Genomic DNA, 11,456 nt, shown 5'->3' on the forward strand with positions numbered 1-11,456 from the left:
AGACAATTCATCCTCTTTACTACTTAGTGAATCCAGACCCCACTGGTGATTAATCACATTAATGAGGCATATGTCACATTAATGTGACCCTAATGATTTGGTTTTTTAATATAGAAATACACTTGTATTGAGTATTTCTGAAAACACAAACAGTGAATAATTAGATGATTCATAGACTGTGTCCTGTGGGGTGTGATATGGTAATTTGTCGAAATTATAATTACCAAACATGATAAATTGTGCAATGTACATATATTAAGTACTAAAAACATTGAGGGCAATAAACAAGAATTATTGCTTTATTATATGACAATACTGAGTCTGCAATAATCTGAGCTGTCTTAAAGGGATATTCCACCTAAAGTATGAAACTTCTGTTATCATTTACTCACCTTCATGTTGTTTAAACCTGTATTACTTTTTTTTATTGGTAGAATAGAAAAGAAGATATTTTCAATAATGTCTCAAATGTTTTTTGTCCATATAATGAAAGACAGTGGGGTCCAAGACAAAAATAGACCCCATTTACTGTCATTGTATGGACAAAAACACTGAAACATTTTTTAAAATATCCACGGTTGTGTCCTTTTTTTACTATAAACTCATGCATTTATTGCCAACTGATGTTTTATTCAAGGTCAGAATGTTTTTGTGCAGATTTTTTAGTATCTGATTAAGGCAGCATATGTAATTTATGTAATATATTTAGGGAAAGGGATGCTCAGTGCCCTGAAATTCCAAAATAAGGCCAGACTATTTATCATCTGGCTTTTCTAAGCAACTTGTACATCACATTAATGTGCTGCACATCCTCTTATTAAGTTATTTTGGTGCAGCAGGACTCTTACTACTACTTAAAATCATCTTACTACTACATGTTAGTGAGTGTAGTGTTTTGAGTTCCAGGTTTGTATCTCTTCTACTCAGAAAGAGGTTTCTGGCATAGACAGTATAGGCAGTCGCCTAGGGTTCTCCAAGGAAAAGCTTTCAGACGCACACACACCACTTCTGTATCGCTCACCCGCAGCAGTTTGACAGCATTGTGCAGCACACTTTCAGTTTCACCCAACACTTTCATTGAAATTGAAGTTTTCCAAGCAGCTTTCCAAGGCTTGTCTGATCTCGCCAAGGGCACAATTTAAGTCAAAACTGCCACTGCTTCTAGTTACACTTGACAGAGGTTACTGTAGCTATTTACTGCCTCTCCAAATCATATACATACAGTTTACTGTACAGTTTAATATATAAAAGCTTTTATTCATCAGAGTAAAACAAAAACTATCAAATTCTTGCCATGGAAAAGATTGGAATCCTTCAATTGGCACAATGATAAGCGCAGCAGGACTGCACTGATAACATGTGAGTAAAACAATGGATGCTAATGATGATATTACTAATACATCAGCCATGCAAACTGCAGTTCAATTAACTAGTCTGGCTCTGACTCATGAAATTTCCCAGTTGTCTATGAGGTAATCGTACTGTCATCTCACTATGGTGTTGTGTTCAGCTATTACTTTAATAGTGCTGAGATAAGGGGTATACATTCACATGATTGATTATGCTGGAGAGATCACTGAACTCAGTAGATGAGCTGTCAAAAGGCTAAAGCTCTCAAGATGGGTTAAATGTGGGAGAAAGACCTAAGAATATGTGATGCATTCACTCAATACCTTTTTCCATTTGAGGCTATTGAAGTTTTTTGTGCAAATGAATGGTCTATCAGATCAATTTATTGATGGCAGTTGGCCCTGGGCACAATCAAATGATCTCTAGATTTAAGGCTTGTTGAAGATACTTAGTAGTACAGCATATTTTTGGAGAAACAACCACATTTAAATGTGGCAGTGAATACTATAATTAGGGCCCGACACACCGATGGTGTGAGGACCCAATTGGAATTGCTCCGTTTATTATTGTCATTGTATTTGTGTACAGAATACAGGACTGACTTCCAAAATTATCGATGAAGATAACCCTGAAACATTTGGTTTGAAACATTTTGGTTGAAAATTTGGTTGTCACTACCTAAGTGAATTAAGTTCTGTAAATTACCAAACTAATAGGAATTGTTCCTCATGGTTTTATGTCCCTATATTGTTCATAAAACCATTCATATGTGAATTCTTTTCAATGCATCAGAGAACAGTTTTACAAAGCATTTTCGCTCTTGGGGTGTGTATGATTTTTTTTTATTGTTTTTGACAGAAGTCTCTTAATCTTACCAAGGCTGCATTTAGTTGATCAAAAATAAAGTAAAAATAATAATACTGTGAAAAATTATTACAATTTAAAAAATACAACTTTTAAAAATGTCATTCATTCCTGTCATTCATCAGTCAGTCATCAGTAACACGGTCCTTCAGAAATCATTCTAATATGCTGATTTGATGCACAAAAAACATTTCTTATTATTATCAATGTTGAAAACGGTTGCTGCTTAATATTTTTGTGGAAGCCGTGATCCATTTTTTTCAAGATTCTTTGATTAACAAAAAGCTAAAGAACAAAAAACAGAACAGCTTTTTTAAATATAAATTTTGATATCTTTAATGTCATTTTTGAACAATTTAACGCATCCTTTCTAAATACAAGTATTAATTTCTTTCAAAAACAAAAAATCTTACTGATCTGAAACATTTAAATGATAGTGTACATAATTGGGATTAAAGGAATTTAAATTTCTTATAGTTTACTCACCCTCAGTTCGACATACTGACTTAACTATATTAGTAAACATAGCTTTTATTTATCTGTAATGATGTCATGATCTACTGGATTTTGAGTGTCTCCATTTGATTCTGCAGGAGAGTGTGGATCTGGGAGAGGTAATGTTCTCTCTCTGCTACTTGCCAACTGCAGGGAGACTCACACTTACTGTCATCAAATGTAGGAACCTCAAAGCCATGGATATTACCGGTTATTCAGGTATGATCCTTTGTTTGTGTCTTTATTTTCTTTCATATGTCTGCTTGGCTCCATCTTCCTGTTCATACACTTGGACAGTCACATTTATCATTGTCAGCAAGCAAATTACAAGTCCTTTCATCAGGCATATTCAGACCACGAGAAGACAAGGAGAAAGATACGTTGAGAAATTTGTGTCACACCTCCCTGCTCTGTTGGCAGATCCATATGTGAAGGTGTCACTGATTTGTGATGGGAGACGCTTGAAAAAGAAGAAAACTTCCATAAAAAAGAACACGTTGAATCCAACGTATAATGAGGCGATTATCTTTGACATTCCACCAGAGAATATGGATCAAGTCAGCTTACACATATCAGTTATGGACTACGATCTGTGAGTGTTGTTCAGTATCTGTTATTTTCTCTGTACAAATATTATGTTGTCTATGTGCTTCACAATCGTTTCTTTATTCTCCTGGTGTGAAGAGTGGGCCATAATGAGATCATTGGAGTCTGCCGTGTAGGGATCCATGCTGAGGGACTTGGGAGAGATCACTGGAATGAGATGCTCGCTTACCCTCGAAAACCCATTGCTCATTGGCACTCGCTTGTAGAGCCCAAGAAGTCTGAGAAGGAGGTGACTGTCTGTCCTTACAAGTTTCCAGAGTGGAAAAGTACATTTTCATTTCGATATTTACATCTTTCCCTCTCTTTCTTTCTGTTTTCCAGTGGAAGACTCGCACCGCAAGCTTTGACAGTCAAGGGTCTTGTCCATCTCCCAGACTCCCCTCCAGTCCATAAGGGAAGGATGGCCTTCCCCTAAGTCTTTAAGCCAAGTATCTCCCAGGGACTGATGGTGAGATCCAAGATATGTCCTTAGGCAACATGCGACACAACTTATGTCTGTGTGGACATGCAGCAGGAAGAAAGAGGGTGCTGTTCAAAACTTTTCAAAGTGCAACTGAGCCTAGCCAAGTTTTAGCTTTTTCTGTTTCGATGGAAGTGTTGCTCTCTTATGTGGGATAAATCCACAAGCCACAGCCGAAAGGGGTTGAAAGATAAACTTCAAGATGGTTTAAGCTCCCCTGAAGAGTAAAAGGGTGTATTTGTTCATTTATATTGTATAATTAGTAGATGTACATTATATTTTAATTGACATTATAATAGTATGAAGATATAGTTTATTATATATTTAGCCATAATCCTTGTAGTTCTTTTTTGTCGTCTTTGAATGTAAAATATATTTAAAAGATTTTTATGACTGGAGTTCTCAGTATGTTCAACCTATTGAAATATATTAGCCGAACTATATTGTTTACAGAGCAGAGATATTCCATTGATCTTCCTTTTGTTTGTGAAGTAGTGAAACTGTTCTGCCACCAAAAATGCCAATGCCAAGAATTATTTTTATCCTGTCTACAAATATCTCTTCCTGTGTAAACTGTAAAGGTTTAGCTTTGTTCTTATTTAAACATTTAAGTTGCTCATTGTTCAGTGAGTATTTTAAATAATTTACCATCATTTTCTTAGATCAAGTTCAGCTCAGTTAAATGCAGCCATGCACAGCTTTATCCTGGATCATTCATAATGTACAACTGGCTAAAGTCATCATAATTTCATCATGCAGTAATTGTAGCTTCCAAAGTATAACCATAATGAATAGCAAGGGTTGTGTGTCATTATCCAAAGGACGCAAAAATCACTGGCTTTCTAACAAGACTTGAAATTATACCATTATGTAAATTAGAAGCACTGTTTTACAAAGACCAGTTTTGTATTTTACATAAAATGTGACAAATGTTCATTGTTCTGTATTTTTCCTGTTACCTTTGAGGTGTTTTCTTTCCAGATAACATGATGTATTTTGTTGGCTGGCCTGGCTGGAACTCACTGTATCAATAATCATTGGAACTGGTGTTTCTGTATGAAATGCCTTATTCAGAGCCACTTTTCCCCTTTTATATTGAGAATTTGTATTTGTAATGTAGGCTATATTTACTGTTTCAGAACATCCCCTTGTACTTCAAAGGTGTGATTAAAGTTCTTGCTTCTATCTGTTATTTTGTTCTTCTTTCATTCTTTGCTAAATGTTGAATTAGCATGATTAGGGCCCGTTAACACAGAACATGTGGCAGTGGAATGGAAAAAACAAAACAAAATGTCTAATTCTTTTTTTAAAGCACCGCGTTTTAGAATGCCGTATATAATTTGAGAGCAGATTCCACTGCTGTGTAGCTATGGACTCTTTACGCGGCTCATCCAGCAATCAGGTATTTGTCCGTCATCGCTGAAACGGTTAGTCTTTTTTACAGAGGGTATGCATCGACGTCACTTTCCCGCCGAAAACGCGTTCCCTCAGCTGGACTGAGTAGCAAAAGAACCTGCTGCGTGACTGGATTTAATGGGGGAAACTGCGAAAACGTGAGTAAAACTAACGAATTACACTAAAGGTTGGAATTAAATGTGTTCCTTACAACTTTTAAAATAAACAACCCGCGGATATTGACGTGCAGTCAGGAGTGTTTTCTGACATTTATGTGCCTGATTTCGACGGCGGAAAATACATAAAACAAATCTGCCTGTGAATATTTTATATAACTACAATATAGGTAGGTTTAAATCCGCGTAATCACTTATATCAATGTTATATCGTCATATTGTCCAGCCCTAAAACATAGTTTTTTATAGTATAGTTTTTGTAAGTGTTGTTTATTGAAAAACACCCAATTATGCAGAATATAAGATGGAAAATATTTAATAGATGAGTTGTCAACATAATATAACAATACAATATATACGGTATGATTTTACCTCAAAATCCAACAATTTGACAAAATGTTAACTGCAAAACATGTTTATCTGCCTGGAGTCCAGCTGTTTCTGTGAATTGCAGTCATCCATTTGCTTCTTTTTTCTGTAGCTTTCGGCAGTCTTTAAATATATACCTCAGGTTTTGTGTCAAAGCTATTTGTACAGTCAATCACAAAGCTCTTCCCGTTTTGGATGTGTTTTGCATGTTTTTCGCGGCATTCACGCTGAAAACCAATGCTGCCGCTCAGTGCCGCAGTCGTAATTAAGTAACGGTCAACGATGACGTCTCTGGAAAACTTGATTCATATTGGACAATAGGTTGTTTTCAGTCACGTGGTTCTCGTGACGCGCGAAATTCCGGTGGAGGGCAAGCAGTGAAAATTAGAATGGAAGAGATGGGAGAAAGTCCGTTCTGTGCTGATTTAGACAGAAAATCACAACATATGTTGGACGTGATACTTATGTTATGAAGAGGAGCGACATTTCCACTGAATTGAAAGACTTGACTGCCATCGAGGAGGTAGATATAGAGGATGTTAAGCTGCCGTAACGCCGTGTTCAGTTCTAGTCTGGGTTTGTTTATATCGCGCTGCCTTTCTGCAAGTGATGTTAAGGGCAGTATTTTAATTTTCTGTCATGATTGTGAAAAATGTCGCCATTGTTGGTCATTTATGCTGAATCGAGAACTGTAATAGGAACTCACGATATTGTTCGGGGGAAAAAAAACTGCTAATACAATTTTTGCCTTTGAGAAAGTGAGACGACTAGCAAATGTAATAATGTCACTAAATAAACCCACTATCTTTCACTCAAAATAAACACATACTGTACTTAGCTGAGTTTTGTATTTGGTTTTTGTGTAATATTTAATTAACATTGTTTGTGAGTATGACTCACTCGCTTGTGAATGATTGTAACTTGCACACAGCCACTTCAAAACTGTTGATGAGCTTCTATAGGTTTGATTTCGGTTGTCATTTGTTGAAATAAATACAAAAATACAGCGTGTCGGTGTCTGTCCCTGAATGTGACCCTCCGATTCTCCTTCGTGGTCATATGGGAAAGTGAATATTTACAAAAACAACATTAAAACTAGTTACGTTACATTTACTCGCTTCCAACAAAGAAATGCATCGACTTCTGTCAGCTTGTTAAACATTTATTTTATTTGGACATTTTCTACAATACGACGGCTGAACCCAGCTAACAAAAAAAGGTCCCCAGAACGTCCCCTGAATGGCCTCTGCGAACGTCCCCCGAACGTCCATGTGTAGGGTCCTCTAGCTGTCCCGGGGACGTCCGCAAAGACGTCCTCCGGACGTTCACGGGGACGTTCACAGGACGTTCAGCGGCCATTCGGGACGTTTAGGGGACTTTCGATTAAGTCCTCTTATTGTTTTTTATTTTACTTCTAGGTTAACAAAAGAACACAAACACGTTGTAAGGAGAAAAATACATTTATTTATTTATAATAAATGAGCAGTTTCATAATTGTTGTGCTCTTTCCGTGTGTGTGTGTGTGTGTGTGTGTGTTATGCAGTTGTGCACGCGCGTCTCTCGTTGTCAGCTGTGGTAGTCCGATGGCAGTTTTTTTCGATGGCTTCTAACCTAAAACGACAAAATGAACACATTCAATAATGTTTCAGGTATCGTTTGTCTATTAAGAAACATTTGTTACTTACAATTTGGATTCGTGAGACCAAGATTAGCGTACATTTGAAGATAGGCCGTAACGGTCAGCCGCGATGGACAACAACTTCAGCAAACGTTTGTAAATGTAATCTTGTCATATAATTTAAACTTTACAAGATAAACAGTGGTTATGGTAGCTAATGTCTGCTAAACTAAAATTTAAAATACCTTTTCGACCGACGAAAGAGAAAACTCAAGGCCTCATCTGAGAAAATCACCGGCAGGACCGTTAACTGTCAAAGCAGCCGAGCGTTGCCATGGATACATGCGCGTAACCTAAAGAATGACGTCACTCGATCGTCACTTGCTTGTATCTCACAGTGTGGCTATATTACACTTTTTGCCACATGCTATACCTTTCTTATGTGTAAAAATTAAAGTAATTTTTTTTAAATAACTTTTCTTTAATAAAACCATGTTTGACAGGTATTTATGGGTATAGGAATTGTCTTACCTGTGTTATTTTCCAATTTCTTTGCCGGCAAAGTGCTTTTCCATTCTTCATCTTTTCTTTGGCTGCATTCATCAGTTGAAGTCAATAACATTATTTTAGAGCTCCAGTTCAGGGTGATTGGGACACTTTTTACCATTGAGATGACTTGGATAAAATGTCCCATTCTTATATTATACCACATCTTATATTCAGTAGCCTACTATTGGGGGCATCATGATTTTGATGTTTAAAATGATAACTGCTGAAAGCACACATGATCTGATGACATCTTTAATTAGTTAGTAGGTTGAAGTTACTCCATTATTTTTTCCCATAGGCTAACATGAAAGTTGTTCATTTTTAATATTTACTTCATTGTACAATGAATGGGTCATTCTACAGAAAAGTCAACTTTTCTGTCCCTTTACAGAAATATTACACTTTTTTTTATATTGAAAAATTTTTTTTTATATATTTTAATATGAAACAATATTTGAACAATTAAACCTTCTTGCGCATCAATGTGGCAGTATTTGTTTTTTAATTATAAAAATTCCAAACAGCACAGAAGTGCTCGTCCCCACAGTCATGTGGGAAAGTGCTTTATTTTGAGCTCAGAAACAGGGTTTAAATACAATAATGTATGCATAACTGTCAAATATATTATGTAAATGACATTAAAAAAACAAAAAACAAATGCTGAATAAATATTATAAAATATATTAAAAAAAAAACCCTGGTGTTGTGTCACTGGTGTTACCTTTAACAAAAATCTCTTATTTTGAAATAAAAATCACACTGTTGACATCAGTTGACTACCTTCTTCCTATTTCCTGAAGATCCATGAAGAAAGACACATGGAAAGTCCACTATCTCTTTTCAGTTATCAGAAATTTTAATTAGAAAATCATAATTTCATATGAAGCTTTTAGTTGAAGTCACTGGTGTGACCTACTTTATTATTAGGGAATTTTAAAAAACTAGAATACAAATGGATTAAACTACTTAATTTAGTGAATATACCATGATTGACAACATGTGGATTGATACCTTGCAGCAGCCATAAAATGCATTTTTCATGAAAAATGTCAGGTGTTACTGTCACTGGTGTTGTTTATAGAAAAAAAAAACTTTATTCAAAGCTATTTATTTAGTTATTTTGCATAAAATAGCACTAAATAATGTGATTCTAACTTTTTTTCCTATTGTTAATCCTCCTTTGGTCAGATATGGCTAAATTGAGGGTATTTGGCTAAACTGAAGCTGAGAAGCAGCGACTTTACGGACAGCGTATTTTACAGACATTTTTAAAATGTTGTTTATGATCTTTTACTGACTGCTTTCACTAAGTGTCAATGAAAAGTCTTTGATTGTATAAAAAATGTAAAAAAATTTGTCTCCTCTCCTTGATTATAGTTGAAGAATAAGTAGGCTATCTTTGGTCCTACACTCTAAAAATTGCTGGGTTGTTTCAACCCAAATTTTGGTCAAATATGGACAAACCCAACCGTTGGGTTACAAAATGCATTTAAAAATTTAACCCAATGGTTGGGTTTGTCCATTTTTGACCCAAACTTGGGTTGAAACAACCCAGCATTTTTTAGAGTGTATGTATCTGTCACTGGTGATTCATTGTGTCACTGTTGTTACTGTTTTTCTCATTAAATAAAATGTGTCATATGTGACATGATAATACTTTTACATTCATTGAATTCTGCTAAACTCAAGAATTAAGATGTAAAGGATTGCATTACTTGTTTATAACTGTTTTTCAAATATTTCCATTGTTATAGCAAATACATGCATAATTAAATTAGCATAATTCAATCACTTTTAACTAACCTGATTGAAAAAAAAAAAACAATCTCATTTTTTTCATTATCTTTTTTTCTGTAACTCTGACTGCATGTGCTGAAAAAAATTGAGAAATATCATTTCATAAAAATGTTTAAAATGCCAGAGAAGTATGGTAACAGTGACAAAAAAATGGTACATGCTGTCTTTAAATGCACAAAATAATAATAATAATAATAATAATAATAAATCATAAAGCTGTCATTTGTATTCATAAAGTCAATCTGTAATATAATAATGTGGTCTAAGTTTAAACGTTAGAAAAAGAAATACATTTTAAGACATTTTGTCATACCAAAAGTGGACTTTTCTGTAGAATGACCCGAATTCAATTACTATTTTTACTTGAAGTAAAACCATAATATCAACCTGCACAACAAAACAATCATGGTTTCTGTAAATCCATTATCATGTTTAAAGGGATTTTTAAGGAACACAACCTCCTTTAAATCCAGTAGGTTTAGTTTCATTTGCCCTTTGTCTGAGTTTCAAGGTGTCAGGTCTGTTGATAAAAGGCAACGCTGTTTTTTTTTACAAGTGTTGTTATGGAAATACCAGATGAGGGACGTCAGTAGGACTTTCGCAAACTGGCAAGGACTTGAATGTCCTCCGAACGTCCGTCAGCGAACGTTACAAAGCGGACCAAACGCGGACGTCCCCCGAACGTCCGGCGAACGTCCGCCAGCGAACGTTAAAAGCGAACCAAACGCGGACGTCCCCCGAACGTCCGCCCGCGGACGTTAAAAAGCGGACCAAACGCGGACGTCCCCCGAACGTCCGTCAGCGAACGTTACAAAGCGGACCAAACGCGGACGTCCTCCGAACGTCCGTCAGCGAACGTTACAAAGCGGACCAAACGCGGACCTTAACGGACGTTCACAACGTCCGGGGGACGTCCCTTGTTTGCTGGGGAAGCAGCAGCGCGTGACTGTTTTCATGGTAACCAGATCAACATGAACGGAATTCTACAAAAATGAAGTTAAAACACCAAATTATCATTCAATAGGATAAAATATCTTCTCCTCCCTGCAAACGATAGCATGAAGAATGTGAATATTTAACCAATTCAAAAACAAAAGGTAAGCAGGTATCCATATTCATTTCAGTATCAGCAGACGCAAAACGCTATAAAAGGCGACAACTTTTAAAGTTAAAAAAACTAAATAAGTTATAAAAAACGGTATAAGATATGTAAACGATAAAAACACCTTCTGGGTTCTCGATTTTAACGATTTGAGCAACCATAAACAACGCAAAACATACGAATATTGAGTTTTTGATAGGATTCCTATATAGAAACATCACTCCCTGCCCTCCGGACACATTCGCGCTGCTGCTGTGACGTCACGTGAAACCAACCTATTGCGCCATCCAGCAATCAGGTATTTGTCCGTGATCCTGAAACGGTTAAGGCCTTTGCACACTGAGTCCGAAATTTTCGCATGCGTTTTTTCGTATTCGCAATCCTAAAAATTCGTCACGCACAGAGACCTTGCACACTGAGTCCGATGCTTATTAATGAATGCGTTGCGAAAAAAATCGCAAAACAATACAAAATGAAGTCTTCAAGCAGTGAGCACGATTAGTTGTCTCCTCTCTTCTTAAAAAGAGAAAAAGAAAGAGGAAATATTCATGGGTCCATTCAATCCCGAGATTGCATAGAGAGAAAGGAGAATTCACCTCATCAAGGAGCTGCGGGATTAGCCGAGCGTTTCAAAGTTTACTTCAGGATGTCAGTGGCTCTGTTTGATGCTTTACT

The 11,456-nt window shown here is 36.1% G+C and overlaps 2 protein-coding genes across 4 annotated transcripts in view; both read left to right on the plus strand.

Moving 5' to 3' along the window:
- syt6b (synaptotagmin VIb) overlaps positions 1-4,967 on the plus strand; it is a 62,191-nt gene extending 57,224 nt beyond the window's left edge. For all 3 annotated transcript variants that reach the window (XM_048171755.1, XM_048171753.1, XM_048171756.1), the window contains 4 exons: positions 2,808-2,928; positions 3,130-3,301; positions 3,394-3,544; positions 3,637-4,967. In XM_048171755.1, the coding sequence (XP_048027712.1) occupies positions 2,808-2,928; positions 3,130-3,301; positions 3,394-3,544; positions 3,637-3,708 (516 nt within the window). In that variant the 3' untranslated portion in view covers positions 3,709-4,967. The remainder of the gene's footprint in view (positions 1-2,807; positions 2,929-3,129; positions 3,302-3,393; positions 3,545-3,636) is intronic.
- A 175-nt stretch (positions 4,968-5,142) lies between these two features.
- inavab (innate immunity activator b) overlaps positions 5,143-11,456 on the plus strand; it is a 56,608-nt gene continuing 50,294 nt past the window's right edge. The window contains exon 1 of the mRNA XM_048171751.1: positions 5,143-5,328. The gene's annotated coding sequence lies outside the window, so the exon portion shown is untranslated. The remainder of the gene's footprint in view (positions 5,329-11,456) is intronic.

The sequence above is a fragment of the Megalobrama amblycephala genome, linkage group LG21 (assembly GCF_018812025.1).
Source record: "Megalobrama amblycephala isolate DHTTF-2021 linkage group LG21, ASM1881202v1, whole genome shotgun sequence".
Taxonomy (NCBI): Eukaryota; Metazoa; Chordata; class Actinopteri; order Cypriniformes; family Xenocyprididae; genus Megalobrama; species Megalobrama amblycephala.